The 20,940-nt window shown below is 38.4% G+C and overlaps 1 protein-coding gene across 2 annotated transcripts in view; it reads right to left on the reverse strand.

The window, feature by feature from the left end:
* NCKAP1L (NCK associated protein 1 like) overlaps window positions 1-20,940 on the reverse strand; it is a 1,498,172-nt gene that overhangs the window by 378,936 nt on the left and 1,098,296 nt on the right. For both annotated transcript variants that reach the window (XM_044083976.1, XM_044083975.1), the window contains one exon: window positions 6,594-6,691. In XM_044083976.1, the coding sequence (XP_043939911.1) occupies window positions 6,594-6,691 (98 nt within the window). The remainder of the gene's footprint in view (window positions 1-6,593; window positions 6,692-20,940) is intronic.

Raw genomic sequence — 20,940 nt, forward strand, 5'->3', positions numbered from 1 at the left:
ACTTCCTGACCTAACCTGTGGGTTATCTGCTATTAAATATGACTGCTGCAACCCTGCTCCTCTGTCTGACCAACTGTCTTACTCAAATTATGGCATTCATTTCATTAACATTGTTTAAGACTGCAAAACATTAACAAATGTTTCTATTTTTGAATCTCATGCTATGTACATATATATATATATATATATATATATATATATATATATATATATATATATATATATATATACTGTCTCCTTTGTCTGTAAATTTGTAATGCAGTGTGTGTTTTTATGGTGTACTGCATCCTGGGCTGAAACTGAAAATGGTTAGCTTTTGATCAGTGCTATACCCCAGTTAACAAAAGAAAAAAATAAGATCCAGTCTACATATTCACAGCAGCAATATCGTTAGAATTCAGACTGCAACAAAAAAAGCACAAACTGGAATTTCTCTATTAGTAGGGCCAACTCGGGATCAGTAAACTGCCACAAAGTTTCTAGGAACTTTAAGAACCAGGTAAGTGATACATGATCAAAAATTAAAGTAAAAAAATATTCATAAGGAAGTTAAAGCACAACTGTTTATACCATAAACCTGTGTATATGCGAATGCCTACCCAATCTTAGTGTCGAACAGTCATTGAGCAAGAGTGTAGAAAGGAACACTGACCTATCACTGTTTGTGCATTTCAGCCTCCAGATCATTTATTTGATGTTGACAATTTGGATAATGCAATATGCGCACTCCTGTTTGATAACTTATCTCTTATACCATTTTCCATAGATGAAATATTTTAAGTAGCAGACCTCTTGCCCCTTCATAGAACTGCTAGCTTAAAATTTGCACGCAATTAGATTTCCATGCTGATGGTGTTGTAAGCATGCACGCATGATTTTCGTAACTTAAATACCGCAATCAACCTGCTGCTGCAGCTGTAAAAGTGGGAGGGTGCTCGCTCTCACGGTGTCAGTGGCACAAAACCCGGACTTCATGTGTCTGGTTTTGAATGATATTTGCTAACCGGACAATTTGTCAGAAAACTGGACAGTACGGTCAAAAAACGGACAGCTGGCAACCCTACATATCATCTACTAAGAGATGATCTGTGCTTAACTTACAAAGCCATGTCTGACCCAGCTCTGTTAGAAATGCTACATCTAAAGAAATCCCTCTCCCTCCACACCACATGCTCCAGAGACCTCAACCTCATTACCACAATCAACAGAACATGCTGGAGGGACAGATTCATAACCCAGAGACTACCCATGCTTTCACTTTGCAAGTATAGCATTTCTGCTAAAATCTGATTATCAGGAGAGACAGGGAAATAACATAAAGAAGACCAGGAGCCACTAAGTGACCAGAGCATCTCTTGGTGACTGCTCCTTCCAAGGAACCAATACAAAATAGCCACTAAATGTTGTGTTGGATAGGGCAGCAAAGAGGTCACAGCAGGGCTGGCTCCAGCACCTGAAGATAAGGCCTGCTATTTTAGGATTGAGAGACTGCTTATGAGACATTACTATAACTCTGCTAGTTATTTGGCTTTCCTTGGATGTAAACTTGTTATCAAAATGTGGTACAAAGCTATCATCTATTGCCATACTCTCATGCCTGCTCTGCAAATGGGGTAAGATCTGGTTCATCTCTGCTTTGTGATGTACTATATCATCAATATATTGTCTGACTATAAGGAAATCACTCTTAGAGGAAGGAAGTCCTGAAGGGTTTGATATTCTATGAGAAATGCCCTCATCTCCAAGATTCCAGATTTGTCCATGACCATTGGACCATTCTCCCCTCATAATGCTCTCCCAACTCAGAGAGGAGGCATCCATGGTAACTGTTATTGACTGTGAGGGAAGGATAAATGGTCCCCCTTGGAAGTCCAGCCACCAGTATAGGTGTTGTATGCAAATACATATCATGTGAACATCAAAAATCAAGGAATTTAACAGTTAGAATCACTGTAAGCTTAATGTGCATTAAAAAAACTCTCATATATAGATAAGCACGAAGAACCATGAGTACCGCCAAAGGCATTAGATAAAAAATCTTCATAACCAGGGAGGCTGGAAATTGCTGATAATCCAATAGGCAGGAAATCATTTTTCTTAAGATATGAGGCCTTTCATGAGATAGCCTCAGTATGAAAGTTGTTTTATAAAGATTGCACCGAATGAACATTATTGGTTGAGTGGGCTGCTGCAGACACTTTTTGTGGTTGACTCAGATACCTATGGATAGGCAGAAATGCAACAAGTAGTCTCTGTCAGTAGTGAGAGATTTTATTGATGTAACCACTAGGAGCCAGTTATCTAAGTGCAGGAAAACATGGATTCTTTTGAGTCACAGATAGGCTGTGACTACCTCCATGTGCTTGGTGAACATACAGGGCGCTGTGATGAGACTGAACAGCAGGGCTCTGAACTGAAACTGAGTGGCTCCATGCCAAAAGAATGTGGCATTAGGCAAGTTGGAGATCTCCTGAGCACATCCAGTCATTTGCATTCAACCAGGGCAATATCACTTGCACTGCAACCATTTTGCATATTTTTTTATATATATACATATTGATTTAGACCACTAAGATCCAGGAATGGCCTAAGGTCCTTGTTTTAATTTGTAGCCAGAATGAATCTTAAATAGACGCCTGACCCTCTATGGTTTGCTGGTTTGGGAAATAGTAAAAAGGTATTGCATAGCCCCTGGGTTTAACTCTCCTCGACCAGTTGTCCTGCATGAAGGCCATCCGCACAGCTGAGTGAAGACATAAATGGCTCTAAATTGCTTCCAGAAGGGAGCAACTGGACAAGACCTCAAGGATGTTGGGCTGTCAGCCTGAGATGGGACTCCTTAATTCCTGATTCTGCACACCACCTCTACCACTAAGGTAGCATCCTTTAAAGAAGCTGCATCTGCCTCAGTCACCCCTGTCAGAACAGAAGTCAAAGGATTGATGCTGGAATTTTCTACACCATATGGATTTGGACTCATTATAATTCTTGCTATAGAATCATTGAAAGGTCTCAAATCATATACCTAAGACAGACAGTGTCCTTCCCTCCTGCTCACGCTTCTGCATTATTTCTTTAAAACTGGGTCTAAATAAGGAGGGCCATTGATAAAGGATGCTTTGAAGTTATCTGTAAGATCATACAGGCAGAGCTAAACATGATATGTCATGGTTATACAAGCAGCTGTTGCCCCCACCACTACATCAGTTGCACTGTGTAGAGGCCTCGTAAAGAGTGTGGAATTTCTATATTGTACACACATGAATCTCATCCTGTTTTGTGGACTTGGGACAAAGAGTCCAAAGCCTGTTCTGCTGTGTCTTTGGAAGTGGTTGGTATAGGTGATATACAATTTAACTCCCTCTGCAGAGACTTCTTATTCTGCAGATGGACAGCTGCTGTATCTTCCAAATAGCTCTCTTATGGTGGCTGCTGCTGCAATGATGGAGTTCACTAGAGGGCCCTTGTTCCAATGCTGCCTATTCTCAGGAGACTGAAGTACTTTACCAGATTTTCTGGGGATAGCCTCTGTGGAGTCAGGTTTCTGCCATGCACTCCTGGTGACTGAGTCAATCAGACAGCTGTAAGGAGGTAGAGGGTGCAGTCCAGAAAGCCTTAAACAACACTTCTTCATTCTGAGAGGGTGGGTGAATGTGCCAAGATCCTCCTTGGTGCATAAATTCAAGGATTTTACAAAAAGTGGTTCCTTCTGGAGGGACTGAGAGGAACCCTGTTGATCAGCAAAATCAGTGTCTGTGGTGACAAAATCTGTATGAGAGTCAAAGTGCCTCCTTTTGCATCCTTTTTCTGGAATATCCAGTGGAAACATACAAATCTCTGAAGAACCCAGCATGGACCCAGGGAAGCTCTTTGAGGCTTGTCCAGTCTGATGTACCTGTGGACGAATGATAAGAATGCAGAACATCTTATTGCTGGGTATCGGGCTAGAGAAATGGCAATTTTGGTTCTGTGGCCTTCCATAAGGAGGAAGATATCATCCTCTTGAATGCCTTGAAAGCTAATCCAGAAATTTTCCCCTGCCTCACCTTACTCTTGAATGTGAACCCTAACCTGCCCCTGTCTCTGTCCCTAACTTAAGAAAACCCCTTTCCCTAACAGTACCCACTACACAAGACACTCAGTCATAGACGCATGCACCATACACACCTACAAAAGTAAATCTGTACACTAACCTATCCTCTGCTCTAATCCTAACCAGAAACAATCACTCTCACACACTCACACACTCTCTCACACTCTCTCACACACTCACACACTCACACACTCACACACTCACAGTCACACACACACACTCACACACTCACACTCACACAAACATTCAGCAGGGGTTGGGAAGGTGGCTTAATGGCTAAGGTATTTGCCTTACAAACACAAGGTGCAGGGTTTGAGTCTCACAAGGAATAATTGGCTAGGCTTAAAATGGCTCGCAAGGGCAGTTAGCTTAGTACTAAACTATGAACCTATGAACCATACTATTAAGCAAATAACCTTTCAACATAACCACTCCCACACTCCAAAACATTTAAATGCACACACATCACCAAACCTATTCCCTCGCCTAGCCCTTACTTTAACCCTTATCCTAACCCTAACCCAAAATAAACCCACATGAAGACACACATACAAACATTCAGCACCATATTACTGAGCAAATAGCCTTTCAATGAAATCACTCCCATACTCCAAAACATTCAAATGCACACACACACACCACCAAACCTATTTCATTCATCTAGCCCTTACTATAATCCTAACCCTACCCCCCCCAAAAAAAACAAAAAAAACATGAAGACATGCACACAGCTAAACACATCTATATACCTAGCCCTTACGCTAAACCTGACCAACAAACACTTGCACACATATACCATGATGTTTATTCCCTTACTTAACCTTAATTCTAACCTTAACTTGAAAACACTTGCCAAAACTTCCATCCTTGTCCCATGTTTCTGACCTATGTATATTTGAACTTCCTCTGTTTGTATAATACAACATTCACTATTCACGATTTTCACTGTACTTAACCCCCTAAAAATAGAGTTGAGCAAATTGTCAAGTTAGGAACCCATGTGTATAAAAATATGTTTACGAGTAAAGCAGCTGAATAGAAAATGTTTTCTTTTTGATGATGGTGTTAAAGAAAAAGCCAGTAGAATAGGCAAAAAAAAAAAAAAAAAGCTAAGAATGAACTAACGTAGCCAAAAAAAAAGTACTCAGAAAACAGTACTAATTCCAATAAAGGAGCACTTAGCCGACTGATGGAAGATCCAACAGAACTGATAGCAAATGAAATCTGGGGGAGGAGTGAGGAGAGGTGCCTTACAGAAGTTCTTTGAAGGAGCTTGAGGTGAGAAGTACTACTGAGGCTGCCAGATTGGATTTGACGAGTGGATCTTATTCCAACAAGATAAATTGTACAGTCAGGATGACACAGAATATTCCTATTTTTCTCTGAAATACCTCATTTCAGTCTGAGTTAGAGTTGAAATTCTTGAGTTTGAAAATTGCTACAGTATCCAGACAAGATTAACTTTCTGTAGTCACATTCCACATCGGTAACTCATCATGAATAGCATCGCCTTCTCTTGAAAAGGACAAAACCATTCCCTTTGTATGATCTAATGCAAAGCTGTTTCCAAAATCAGCTGTGGCATTAACTGTTGAATGAGATTTTGGTCAGTGTTATTTTTATAGACTAAAACGTAGCCATTCATCAAAGTAGCCCTTCCAAGAAAAACATAAAATAACATGCTCAGATATTTTAAGTGGTTGACATATCATACCTCATCAAAGGAAATACCCTCTCCCAGCCCCTTCACATGGAAAAGAATGATTGCATTGATCTTTCAATTTGGAAAAACATTACTCAAAGGGTCACATTTAATAAAACATACCTCATCGTAACAGTGAATGCTTCAACCACCCCCTCACCCAAAGATAATCGAATATACCTTGCATTAAACTGCTAGAAGCAACAGAGTACTCTGTTTGTTGCAGTTTATCACTTCCATAGTCACAGCTCTGTCTTGAGAATCACTGACCTTTTTGAAATGTAAAGGTATTTTTTTCTGTTCCACTTTTCTCTCTCTCTCTGTCTGTCTTTCTCTCTCCCTCTCTTTTTCTACCTCTCAAGATTTTGAAATAATAAACATCCTTTTTTGAGATAATTCTGTGAGGAGGTTTTCCAGCAAAACATATTTAGTAAATTGAAATAAAATAACTCAAAGTAGTGCTGCTCTTAACAAAGTAAGGTTCAAATCAGTTGATAAGGGAATGTACAACTATATCCTCGAAGAATTACATTATCTGCATCCCTAAGCAAAGCATTCATACCATTTTAGTAAATAAAAGGCCAAAGCTATCTTTTGTAAGAGGCAGTGAATTGTTTTTATGGTAAGAAAAGCAAAAGGACTCCAGCTGTAAGTCACCTTGACAAACCAATAAACAAAACAATTTCATTTCTTCCTGGTAATACCAACAGTTACAAGAAGTAATAGCGTTACTATTATCCTGGGCAGATAACCTTGGAAGAACATTTTAATTTATTAACTATTAAGTCCTACCAGTACCTTGAGTTCATTGACTTGAGATGAGATATGCCACATTAAATTTTCAGTCAAGAATTTCATTCCATAAGCTGTAATCAGCTCTGCCAGTGCTTGCATTTCTGAAAAAGAGAAAAAAGTGAACATACACTTAATACTGTATCAATGTCATGCTTCTGTATAATATCTTACAATTTACGTAAACAGAATTTGTTGACAGAAAAAGGTAGCTAGGCCATCTGATTCTCGTTTCATCGGTTATGCTCTGCCACTTAACGTAGCCAATGGCTTGCAAGCATTCACAGATTATCCAGTAACTTGTAAAATTGCCCAAATTACATGAAAGTTATTTCACATATCCACTATTCTTTCTGTGTAATATATATATATATATATATATATATATATATATATATATATATATATATATATATATATATATGCATGCATAGGGAGAGAGTGAGAGAGATATGTGTGTGTGTGTGTGTGTGTGTGTATGTATGTAGATATATAGATATATAAATGGGTCCACTACGTAATTTCAAAACTTCAAAACCTTGAACATCACAATCCCGACGTTCAGAAGTTCAAAGTTTTGCCATCTTGAAATAAAAAAAAAAAAAAAAAAAAACTAAAGCAATAAAATGTTAGCAATCATGTTTTTGCAGTGCCCCCACACCCCCTCTACTTAAATATACTAACTCCGAGGTCACACTACAGTGAAGAGAATGGCAAATTTACCATTCCACACTGATGGCCAATCTCAATTGTTATTTGAGATTTCAAAACTCTGAACATCTGAACGTCAGGATTGTGATGTTTGAGGTTTTGAAGATTTAAAATTACAAAGTGAACCTATATATATATATATATATATATATATATATATATATATATATATATATATATATATATTTTGCCATCCCTTTATGCTATTTGTTCTGTAAACTACAAACATCAACTGCAAGAAATTCCTCCTTCTTACACCTTGTTGATTTTCTTGCAATAACAGAAAATGTTAGCCATTTCTTTCATTTCACAATCTTCAAAAGACTTCTGATTCATAAATGCCTACCATGATGCAGAAGTCTTAACCCTGAAGATTTCTGCATCTCAGTATGCCTTTCTGATTCAGAGACCACTCTCCCACTATGGTTTTCCCCTGACAGGAGCTGCAGTATGAACAGAGGTCTCACTGAAGACGCTGCATGCTAATGTGTACAAAGCAGCTACTAAGGCTATTTAGTCATGTGCTCTCCCTCAGCAATGGCCATGGGTCTCAAATCAGCAGACAAAGTAAGAAAGTAGCTCTGCCAAGGTAATTTTTTCTATAGGATGAAAAAGTGAATGACAACTTTTCCCAGCATTCACCCATTCACTCATGTGGGAATAGCTGTGGAGCATGTAAGTATAGAGGAACTGTGTGTGTGTGTGTGTGTGTGTGTGTGTGTGTGTGTGTGTGTTAGCACATGTGTATGCATGTTTGTAGGGATATAAATGTAACTTAATGAATGTGTGTAGGCATGTGTGTGTGTGTGTTTGTGTGTGTGTGTGTGTGTGTGTGTGTGTGTGTGTGTGTGTGTGTGTGTGTGTGTGTGTGTGTGTGTGCGCGCGTGTGTGTAGGTGGTGTGTGTGTAGGCGGTGTGTGTGTGTGTGTGTGTGTGTGTGTGTGTGTGTGTGTGTGTGTGTGTGTGTTGTACAGGGTGCCAATACTACATCTTCTGAGTGGGTATTTATGCCACCACTGGACTTGTGGATGTGCAGTAAATCTGAGTCGCTTGTATCTGCTGAGGCATTGTATGTGTGGCAGGAGGATCTGTCCTCTTAGTATGAAAAAACTTATTGCTGTCAGGCTGTGCTTCACCCCATGACTGTGGGGTAGGAGTCAGTGTATAGACTCAATCATAATGTAGCTGTGGGGAAGGAGTGAGTGCATAGACTCCATCATAATGTGGCTCTGGGGAAGGAGTGAGTGCATAGATTCCATCATACTGTGGCTGTGGGGTAGGAGTGAGTGCATAGACTCCATATTACTGTGGCTGTGGGGTAGGAGGAGAGAGTACATATACTCCATCATACTGTGAATGTGGGGTATGAGTGAGTGCATAGACTATATCACACTGTGGCTGGTTGGTATATTGTTGGTTTGATTGTACTCCAACAACCTCTTTCATGCTATGTGACACACTGGTTGCAAGAAAGCTGTCCACCTTAATAGTGATGTACTCTTTATTGTCCACCTCCAAAACGTTAACTAATATATCTTTGTTTTGCATCCTGGTCTCCATCAAAAATCAGTGCTAGATATATCCTAGGGCACATCCCCGCATCCCATTAAGAGTGGCAAACAGGCACTGCCTCATCATTCCTCTTCCACCCTGCAACAGCTACTCCAGACCCCAGGATACTAATCGGATATAGCTCTCCTGAGTCATAGTCAGGGCTTCTGCCCTAAAATGCCCCACACCTGACTACAGCCTCAACATACTTGCTTGACATGGCTAGCCTTTAAAACAATAAATACAAGTCTTGATTCTGATTTGTGGAATAAAAAGGAGTTATGGACTTTATTTTTATTATGAAATTTTGAAGACAGCACTCGCTTTGCAATTCATGAACTGTTTCTATTTCTATTCCTGTAAGTTGTTTCTGTTTTCAATTCTGTGGACTCTTTCTACTATTAAATTACTAGGAAACTCAACGGCACTATGAATTGCTCTTCAAGGTGGAACACATGGTAGAAATAGTCAAGTATCATTATGTACTTGTTGACATCTCCGGCTGTCTATTTAAAGGCCTCCTTTTGTTTTTTTGTTTTTCTGGTTATATAGATTCAGCTTTTATTATATATAGTTCCACTTTATATAGTTTGGCTGTTATTTGTTTAGCTCAGGTTAATATGTTTTATATTGTATTTGAATTAATCATAGTCATGGTTTATGTATTCTAGATACTCATGCTTTGATTATGATCTTTCAATATATTTCATGATTAAATGAAAAAAAAATGTAATTTAAAATAAAATAAAAGGTATTTGTAATCACTGACACCTGAATTGGCCAGTTTTACCCGGAATATAAAGGGGTTCTGCATTAGACAGAAGATGCATGAGTGATCGTGGCCCATGTTTGGTTCCCCAGATCTCCAACACATGGCATCACCAGGAATGGCCTTAAACTGTAATTTCCAGGGAGACCATCATCACTGCAAAATTATTTTTACCTAAATAAAGAAGACTGAGTCACATATTTCATCCTGATAAATTCTTTTTCCATCTCCACTGTAATATTTCCATTCACTCTAGGATTTTGGGTCCATTTAGCTTTTCAGTAGGCATCCTGGTATTTAACCAGAATGGGCAGCAGATATTCCTGCTTTCCAAATATTTTTTCCTTCTTTCCATGGCCTTATCACATGTGCATCCTCTACAATTATGTGACGCTCCCAGCAGTGGTATCTTCAGTTCATGCCATGAGATTCTCGTAGTGAGGAAAATGAGTCCAAGACCATACTACCGGTTTCATACAGATTATGCCTAATCCCCTATTCTCTCAAAGCCAGCCACTGTATAAATTGTTTCCCAATTAGCAGCTTACCTAATTACCATAATGGCTACACTGCATTGTATTTCAAGCAGACCCTGAAAAAGTGTCTGAATTTAAAAAGACATACATCGGGAGTGTTTCTCCCCAGGCTTTCAGTGAAAACTGGCTTTGTTCCAAGTCGGACTTTCCCAGTAAACACATATTAAATAAAATAAATAAATAAATATTCATATTCCTGGACTCATCTACCACCTTGTAACATTTTTTTTAGCTTTGCTCACATCTTTATTCAGCATATTCAGGTTACCTCTCAGAAGAGTATGATTCTGTACATGTTAAAAACCAGACACCATAAATGCCCATATAGGCTTCATAATAACCAGTTTGCATTCCTAAAAACTTAGGCTGCTTCCTAGATAAAATAGGGATTGGTATAATGATTAAGGTGTTTATCTCTCAAACATAAGGTACAGGGTTTGATTCTTGCCTCTTCAATAAAATCAGCTAGGCTTAAAATCACCTGCAACAGCAGCTAGTCTAGCACTTACCTGTGAAGCTAAAGTCACAGACTAGCTTTTGCAACTGTGCATTGCATGCAGGTGAGTTCCTAAATAACAGTGACCACATCATCTTAAGTACCAGTTGGATGACCATTGTATTTACTGTATGAAATATTTCAACAAGACCTGATAGGTACAGGGTTATAAAATATCTGTGATTTCACTTTAGAGGGCAGCGATGCTTTAATAAGTATTTTGAAGGTATAGCAGTGTGACTGACACTCACTTATAATTGCAACCAAGGACCATGATTGGTTGTGGCTTGCTGGGTGAGTGAAGCTTGATTTTGTATTTACAAATGGGAGCTCTTCCTATTACTACATGTTTCAGAAAGGCTTTTGGCATTGCAAGTAATGTAAGTAATATTAATAAGATCATATTATACAGAGTCTTCTATCTGGTACAGCTCTAGCTGCACGTGTTCATCTAATTCTAAGGAGGAGTGTCAAAATGATGCCAAATGAATGCTCTGTGTTCTTTCTAAGATAGATTCTGATGTGTCAGCAGCAAAATAAATGACAAACCGAGCATTTCCATTTATATTAAATAATTAAATGTCTTTTTCTGTGACAAGCATAGTAGAATTGGGAAATGATTACTGTGCCTTAGTTTCTACATATGTGCTGCCGCTTATTACACCAGCCAGCTGACAGTCAGTTTTATTCAAATTTGCCTCAAGGATATGTATGACATCACATATTTTTTATATTCTGAGGAAATACTTCTTCGATCAAGATGTTGCTGCTTAACCTAATTTCCAGTCTGCCTTGTTCAGTTTGTTATTTTCATTCACACGTATTTTTGGTGTTCAGGAAAAAAAATAATCCTAAGATTTGGCTGCGTAAATTCTGTTCCACTGTGCCTTGTTCATTTTATTGTTTTCATTCATTTGCATTTGTAATAAGAAACAAAAGCTGCAGACTGCATAAAACCTGATAGGATAAGTCGCAGTTTTCAACAGCTTTGCAATATTTCTAAAGGGCCAGACTTGTTGCTTGCAAAGAAAATCAGAAGAATTCTTAAAGACACAATACAAAACCACACCAGAGGAATAAGGCTAAACATAAAGTACACATTTACTGGCAATAAAAAAGATAAAAGGTTTCAGAGAAGGGGTATAAAGTAACACAGTTAAAGGATATGCAAGCAGAGATCTAGTGCACCAATACGTTATAAAGATCCAGATCAGACTTCATCAGACAATTCAAGCACTAGATCTGAAAACTATGTCACTGCAGTGAATGTAACTGTAGATAAAGGAATGCTTGTGGCATACAACAAATATGGTACAGAGCATTATGACACTATGTCATGCTATGAAGGCAAATATCAATCTGTTAAATCAAATCAATGAATTCATGTTTAACCAACTTAACATATATGGTCTGAAATCCACATATTCCTGAACATTAAACAGGATCCAAAATAGATACTTTATATATACTACATCAGATTAAAATGTTTGCGGCTTGAATTTTCAGTACATAAAAAAGGAAAATTAACACAATAATAATAATAACAATAATTCAGAGCTGATTGTTAGGAAGGCTGAGAAAGTAAGTCCAGCTGAAACCTTAGAAATGGAAGGGCACTGCAAATCTTGTAACAGCAAGCACTGGGCATTAAGCTAAGAAGTAAAAACAGAAATACATGAAACAGAAAGCTGAAACAAAAGCATGTTGCAATCAAAATCCACAAGGTAGAAAACTTAAAATCAATGCAACAATTTTAATATAGAAAGCAATAAAACAAAACCTAGCCAGTAAGAAGCATATCTCCATCTATTCATCTATTTGTACAGAGAAAGAGATACACATCCAGTGGAAAACAGAACCATTTTGCAACATGGAATAGATGAAAACTAGCGAACAGCAAGATGCTCATAGAAGTAATTAGCTACAAGAAAATCAAGGAAATCATTATAATGGAAAAAAGTGGGATGACAGATAAACCCGGAGGAAGAATAAAATAAAACACACAACAGTATTAATTATATGTATATGACTAAAATACAATACATGAAAGTCATTCAGAAGTGAAAGTCAGATTTTAAAGTATCATAACAAGAATTCTAAATGACTTAACTGTAACAGTCATCATAATGAATGACAAAACAACATTCTCTCAAATCAAAATCTCCATTAAGAGACTATAATGCAGAAGTGTATCCATGTAACAGTACAGATCCTTCATTGGGTAATGGTGCCAAAAATAAATCAGTAAGAGCTGAGATACATGTCATAAAAGGCAAGGGTGATTTTAAGTTATATTAAAGCTAAGAAATGTGCAGTGATTAAAAAACTTAATTGAGTACAGCCTAAAATGTACAATAGTGATTAATTGAACAAGCTAATAAAGAAATATCGGGAATTTTTAAAAGTACTGGAAATTGAAGAATCATCAGGACAAAATTCAAATAGGTGTCAGCGTTACATTCAGTACTCAACATTGAGAAAATTTGAATTCATGTTTGACAAAAAGTAGGACAAACTACATGTGTTGTCCTAATGAAAATGAGAAATTGGATTTAGTTGGATTAATATTATACAAAATTTATAAGGTGACACAAAGATGGAAAAAATAAATTATGAAGGACTAGTTTGCAACAGAAAGAAAGAATAAATGTAAATAGAATAAAAGGTGAGCTTTATTATAGCACAAATTGACTTACTAGTCAGGGATGTTAATAGGCATGAGGAAGTAAGAAGAGGTGCTGGCTTATATTTACGATAGCAATGTGCAAGTAATAACATTACAAGAAAAACAACAGAGTCAAAAAGAACATTTTGGAAAGAAAAATGGCAAGAAGTTTTTTTTTTTTTTTTTGCTGAAACAGATGGAGGGTAAAAAAACTGAGGAACAAATGAAGAATAGGCAGTGAAGATTTACACTGCTAAGAGGTTGCTGGAAAGCCATAGGAATTATTTATTTAACATTTGTTGACTGGGAAAGTCTGCCTAGAACAGAGCCTATTTTCAGTGGAGGCCCAGGGAGAATGTCTTTGGAATGTGGCAGGAAACAATAGTACCTAGAGGAAACCCACGCAAATGCAGTGAGGATATTCAGACTTCACACAGAAGGCACCTCAACTGAGAATCAAGCCAGAGAACTTCTTGCTGTGAGGTGACAATGTTAACCACCGGTATATGTGCCACCAATAATACAGAGAAGATAAAAATAATATGGCTCATAGGTTCATAGCTTGGTACTAGGTTTTTGGCCCTAGGGCCTATACAAGCCTAGCCATAACAATTCCCTGGCTATTTCTTTCCACACTATTTACTTTCCTGGACTCCTGTCTAGCAGGGCGACTGACGTGATCCCCGGGGTGAATTTCCTTTCTCCCATCCAATCATCAAGGTTCCTTTTGAGGAGGGCCAAAGAGGCGCTCTGCTTGACAGGTATGGGCAGTCTGTTCCAGAGTCTGGGGAGTCTCTTGGTCAGGAACCTATCCCTCCAGCATGTCTTGTTTATTGTGATGACAAGGTTTAGATCCCTGGAGCGTGTGGCTCGGAGGGACTGGGATTTCTTTAAGTGTAGCATGTCCAACAGCTCTGGGTTTGATATGGCCTTGTATGTTAAGCAGAGATTGCCTCTGAGTAGACGATATGCGACAGAGTATAGCTGGAGTTTTTTAAGGCGGTCAGCGTAGGGCATCTGCTTTAGGCCTGTGATTCTTTTAGTGAAGTATTTCTGCAGCCTTTCCAGTTGTTGCACATGTCTTGAGAGGTGCATACCAAATGGGGCATTGTATTCTATAATGGGTCTAATGAGGGATGAGTGCAGTGGGAGAATGACCTCCTTTTGTCTGGATGAAAAGCCCTTAGTGATGAGGTGTGCCACATAGAAGAATTTCCTGACTGTGGTTATTGAAGATGAGACCACTGTCCATCTGTGTCCCTAAGTCTCTTATCACACTTTCAGTGTTTGGTGTACTGCCACCTATGTGGTAATTCACAGGTACATGTTTTTCCCCAAAGGGGATAACTATACATTTCTTGGCATTGAGCTTGAGCCAAACAAGAGAGGTCCCAGGAATGAACCCTGAGGTACTCCACTTGTCACTTGTCTCGAGCTGGATTTGAAGTCAGCTACTTTTACAGTTTGGGTTCTGTCAGTAAGCCAGTTGGCAACCCATCGAGTGACGTAGGGATTAATGCCCAGCTTAGTAAGTTTATCTATGATTCCAGAGTGGGGGATGGTGTCAAAGGCCTTGGCGAGGTCTAGATAGGCTGTGTGGACTGCCTTACCCTCGTCCATGGCTCTGGAAACAGGGAGAAGTTAAAGCCTTTAATCATGGAAGCATGGTAAAAGCTGGAAACTGGAATGCTATAGGAAATAAGGACGGTGTTTTTGGAGAGCAAGATATTATAGAATATGGCTGGGGCAGAGATTAAGAGAAACATAAACGTATCAAACATAATTGTACATAAATGGAGAAATACTGATATACTGATATAACATTAAAAGATTCAGAGAAAATATGACAGAATGAATTGGCATAAACATATTTAAAAGGAACTCTGGTTCTTTGGCAATATTAGAAAGCTGTTACATAATGTTAGATGTAACATGGTGTGACTTATGAAAACGCACCCAGAGACAGTGTCATACCATGCACCTATACACATTAAAATTTTATAAGCAAGTAAAAGATTTTTGCAACAAACATTTGCATCTCCTAGTATTTCTTCTGAAAAGAAACCCATTTCCTGATTAGGCAAATCAAACTAAGTGAAATGTTATAAGATTTGAATCTCTTTTATAGAAAGCTTGGAAATTACTGGGATAACTGAAAACTCAAGATTAGAAATGTGACCTCAGTGAAAGTAAATGGGATCTAGAATAATAGTTATCTGGAGGGTTTAAAAAAATAAGGAATGTGCAAAGTGAAAAAGAATAAATGGAACATAATAGGCCGAAGAGCATTTTGTTAAACAGCACAACACCCTCAAATTACTTCAGGTGCAACTGACTGTAGGAAAGATCCCTCTTCAGGCCATTGCCAGCTATAGGACCCCTTCCATGAATCAGGACATCCACTCAGCCTAGTTGGATCTACTGGCATCAATCAAGATATAGTCAACCACCCCTGTTTTGGGCAACTTTAATTACCCATCCATAGACTGGGTAAATTATGTGTTTTAACTCACTTTCCCAAAGGTTTCTGGACTTTGTTAACTCCAATGCCCTCTAACAGCTGGTTGACACACCCACAAGGGTCTTAAACATCCTAGACCTGGTGCTCACTAACATGAGGGACCACTGCACAGCTCCCCAGTGTGTGGCCATTCCTGGTGACATCTGACCACAAATCAGTCTCACTAGAAGTAACTATAACACAAAAACCCCCATTAGCAACAACTAGACTAAAAAACTTCTCCAAGGCCAATTACAACCTCTTACGTGGTGGCATAAATAGCTTCATAACCCCTCCCTCCACGGATGGACCAGACACCTATGCTGAGTTATATACCAATGTTTTATACAAGCACCTGTACAATAGTATTCACTCTGCCATACCTGATAGAACCAAAGCAAGATATTCAAGGAAAAACAAACCTGATTTGTGGACAACTGCCATTAATAGACTATACAATAGGAGAAAAAAATTGTGCAATAAGGAACAGTCTCAGAACTGGAAACACACCTTCCTCAACTTAAACAAACAAATAAGATGCCTAGTGAAGTCCTCCAAAGTTAACTATGACTCCAGATTAGCTTCCCTAACTAAGGATAACCACAAGGTGTTCTTTAGTTACATACTTAACCTCAAAGTTAAAGCCCAGATTTGCAATGAACTCAGTTAATGGTACCACATATATAGAACCTATGAATATAGCAAATCTGCTGGCTGACATGATCAGTGAAAACTTCACTCCCCTGTGCCTGTCACATATAACCCAAGGCATCCGTAACACCTGTCACCCACCTAGTATCTCTGAGTAGTAGGTCTTAATGCCCTCTCCAAGGCCAAAACCACAGCCTGTATGGGACCAGACAACATCCCCGGCTGTTTTCTACACAGATTAAAATAGAAATAAGTATCACCATTGAGCACGCATTTCAATCACAGTCAAAGCAGTGGTTTTGTCCCAGCAGAATGGAAAACAGCTACCGTCATCCCTTTGCACAAAGAGGGTGCATCCTAGATGAAGGCAAATCTGTGCATATGGCCTACTTAGACTTAGCCAAGGCTTTTGACACAGTCCCCTCCCCCCAGGTATCATTGATAAACTCACCCAGCTGGGTATGAAGCCCATATATTGTCAGGTGGGTTCAAAACTAGCTCACTGATAGAACTCATACAGTCAAAATATGGGAATGCATTTCCTCCAACATACCCATAACAGTGGTGTTCCGCAGGGATTGGTCCTGGGACCCCTACTGTTCACAATCTACTTCTCCAAAGTATAGGCTAAATCTAGAGGGCTGTGGCTGGCAAAGTTTGCTGATGACTGCAAACTGGGAGCAATCACTGAAACTCCTAGTGATGTCAACATCTTGCAAGAAGGTTATACGCAGACTAATGGTGGCAAAATAATGGTCTTAAACTAATAAAAAAATGCATTATCATCCCCTTTAGCAAGGGTGATGTTCCCTCAGGCTACCACATTAATAGCAATACCCTAAAGCACAGTCAGTGGTGAGATATCTGGGCACACAGGTTGACAGCAACCTTAACTTCAATCACCATGTCTCCACAGTGGTAAAAAGGGCATTTTATATTGCTCATCCCATAAGTTAGGGCATTGCCTCCAGAAAAAAAAGAAGTTATAACCCCTCTGTACTGTTCACTCAGCAGGCCAATAACAGAGTACGAGACTCCCTTTGGTATGTTCCTTTCCAAACACCTGCAGCAATTGGAGAGACCACAAAGGTTCCTTACAAAGAAAATTCAGGGTCTTCAAGATCTGTCTTATGCAGGCAGATTGAAATCATTGTCACTTTACTTTGTGTCATAAAGACAGCTCAGAGATGACCTGTGCCTTACATACAGAGCAATCTCTGGCCCAGCTTTAATGGAAATGCTGCACATTCACAAGTCAAATGACTCATGAGTCACTCGCTCAAAGGATGTTAACCTGGTATGTGATATATCAACAGTACTTGCTGGAGAGACAGATTTGTCTCACAGATGTTGCCCCACTTTTCAAACAAGCTCCCTATTAATGTTAAACAAAGCCACCTGTTGGCCCTATTTAAGCATAATTTGAATGACTGGATAGGTAAATGGAAATTCACCCTGGGGTTCCACCTGTGTTCAGATATGGACAATAGGTGCAGATTTTAGTGCTTAATTGAATCAGACACTCTTGGGAACATGGGTTGAACTTGGGTAGCCAAGTAAGGGCCCTGGGGCCATTAGCCTAGTAACATCCTATGATTCTATGAATGAAGCTAGAAGGTCTGTGCAAGAGTATTTAGAAGATATGAGTGAACAGAGAACAATGGTTTGAAAACAACTATTTTTGTCAATAACCCCCAGAGCAATCAATCTGTTAGCTCAACATTTGAGACAATAAAAAGTTGAAAGGATAATATGGAAAATCAGGAATTATGAAAATGGTTGACTTGGAAATAAGCAGCAGTGGCAGTTATACCAAAAGGGGTAAAACAGCCTCTTGTAGCAGGGTCATACAGACCCACCTTAATTCTGAATTATAACTACAAAGTCGTTGTTATGATTCAAGCAAAATAAATAAATAAATAAAATGGCAAAGATATTTCCAAGAATAGCAGGTGGGAGTTTATAGAATATAGGCCAACATTTGACAACATTAACAGACCTTTTTTGATTCACAAAGATATACTGGATAATAATAATACATGGATGTTAACAGGTTTGTACACTGAAAAAGTGGTTGATAGTTGAAAAATTATTAAGCGACCTTCTGAGTCATTTAGATTTCCTCAAAAATGTATGGTATTAATATTTAGTATCTACTGAGAAGCTCAAGTTAAGGTGAAGTGTTGTTGTGAGTTGTCTAAAGCACTTAGAGGAACTGTCCAGTTTCACTATTGCAATTAGCTTTGAATTTATAGCCACTAGCCATTTAGAGCCATTATCCAGACACATCATCATCTTCTTTCGACTGTTCCCATTAGGGGTTGCCACAGAAGATCACCTGTTTCTATTTCTTCCTGTCCTCTGCATCTTGCTCTGTCACACCAACCACCTGCATGTCCTCTCTCACCACATCCATAAACCTTATCTTAGGCCTTCCTCTTTTCCTCTTACCTGGTAGCTTCATCCTTAGCATCTTTTTCCCAATATACTCAGCATCCCTCCTCAGCACATGTCCAAGCCAACGTAATCGTGCCTCTCTGGCTTTGTCTCCAAACCATCCAACCTGTGCTGACCCTCTAATATACTTATTCCTAATCCTGTCCACCCTCATCACACCCAGTGCAAATCTTAACATCTTTAATTCTGCCACATCAAGCTCAAACTCCTGCCTTTTTGTTAGTGCCACTGTCTCCAACCCATATAACATAGCTGGTCTCACTACCCTCTTGTAGACCTTCCCTTTCACTTTTACAGGTACTCGTCTGTCACAAATCACTTCTGACACTCTTCTCCATCCACTCCATCCTGCCTGTACTCTCTGCATCTCTCTTCCACACTCAGCATTACTCTGAACTATTGACCCCAAGTATTTAAACTCATCCACCTTCGCCACCTCTACTCCTTGCATCCTCACCATTTCTCTATCCTCCCTCTCATTTACACACATATATTCACATATATCCAGACACATAAGGAAAGGAAACATAATTGGATAGAAATGGAGAAGTACTGATAAGAAATTAGCCCTTTTTGCAAATGACATACTACTATAAGTTACCGATTCAGAACCTGATATATAAATATTTGACAAACTGAAATAGTTTACATATATTGCAAGATATAAAGTACATAAAGCAAAAACAAAGCCTATAGTATTAACCGATGTACCACAGAACATGTACAGCACTTTTCTGGCATCATGACATGACAAGGTACTTTGGAATTTGGATGAAACGAGATGTTGAGCATGCAGCTGAAGAAATGTGTGAAGAAATTATGCAAAGGATTCGAAGTATGATACGATTATGGAAAATGTTATTTATGGACATCAACAAAAGTTACAAGTAATTAAGTTGTGTTTGGTCCCACGGGCTCTTTATGTAGATCAATGTTACAAGTATCAACCAAAAGATCAGATATGGAAGGATACGAAAAAAGAAATGCAGTTTGTTTGGTATAACAAAAGAAAAAGGGTGCAATTGGAAAAACTAATTCTGACAAAAGAACAGGATGTTTTGGGATTACCAGATTTGGAGGCATACTATAAGGCCTTGTAGCTTAGGTTAACATATTTGATTTAGAACTCAGAATATATACACCAGTGGAAGGTTATAAAATGTATGGTGCCCAACAAGGCAAAAAAGAGGATCAGAATATAAAGAGTGCTATGTTAAACCTTGTATACATAGAACTATAAAGTATATCTTCACATTAAAGGACATTATCACTTGAAAAAAAATAGTACAACTCCAACAAGCTGTATTATATGTGGTAATAAGAAAGACATAGAAAACAATGTAATGACCAATTAGAACTGAAAGAACAAAAATCTGAGACTTTGGGAGTAGACGATAAAAGGAAATGAGATAATAAAATGGGATATAACTAGAAAAATGTTTTGGTTATTGGACTCTAATCAATTCTAATCAACTTGCTTCTACAGATCTAATGTTAGTGTAGAAGCACGCTATGCAGAGGCAGGATGGTATGTTTGTTAAACCACAAATAGTAATTTTATAGCTAAGGCCAGAACAGAAATAGCAGATCAGAAAATAATAGTAACTAAACCATTATTAGCAGCAAAACTGTAAGGATACACCACGAGAAAAGCTCCTGAAATCTTCTTTATTCAAACAGATGACAAAATGGATAAGCGCTTTCACATGCTATGCGCATGCTTCATCAGATCAATTAAACTAGATGTCCACATTCTTTTTATACATTATATCTACCAATCGAATCTCGTGTTTAAAAACCATTAATTAAATGAATTATTTCATCAATTAATACAAAACTCTTACAGCTGACTTTAACAGAATGTGTCTTAAAACAGCATACGTTGTTTCTATCTAGTGTATAAAGCAGTGATCATATCAAACGCTCACAATTTATAAATATTTTAAAAACTATGTTGTTACTGAATTTGTTATTTTAATAACATTTCAAATCTAATTGATATAAAAAGCACTCAGACT

The sequence above is a fragment of the Protopterus annectens genome, chromosome 9.part0, assembly GCF_019279795.1.
Source record: "Protopterus annectens isolate FY-2018-M chromosome 9.part0, PAN1.0, whole genome shotgun sequence".
NCBI classification, from domain to species: Eukaryota; Metazoa; Chordata; order Ceratodontiformes; family Protopteridae; genus Protopterus; species Protopterus annectens.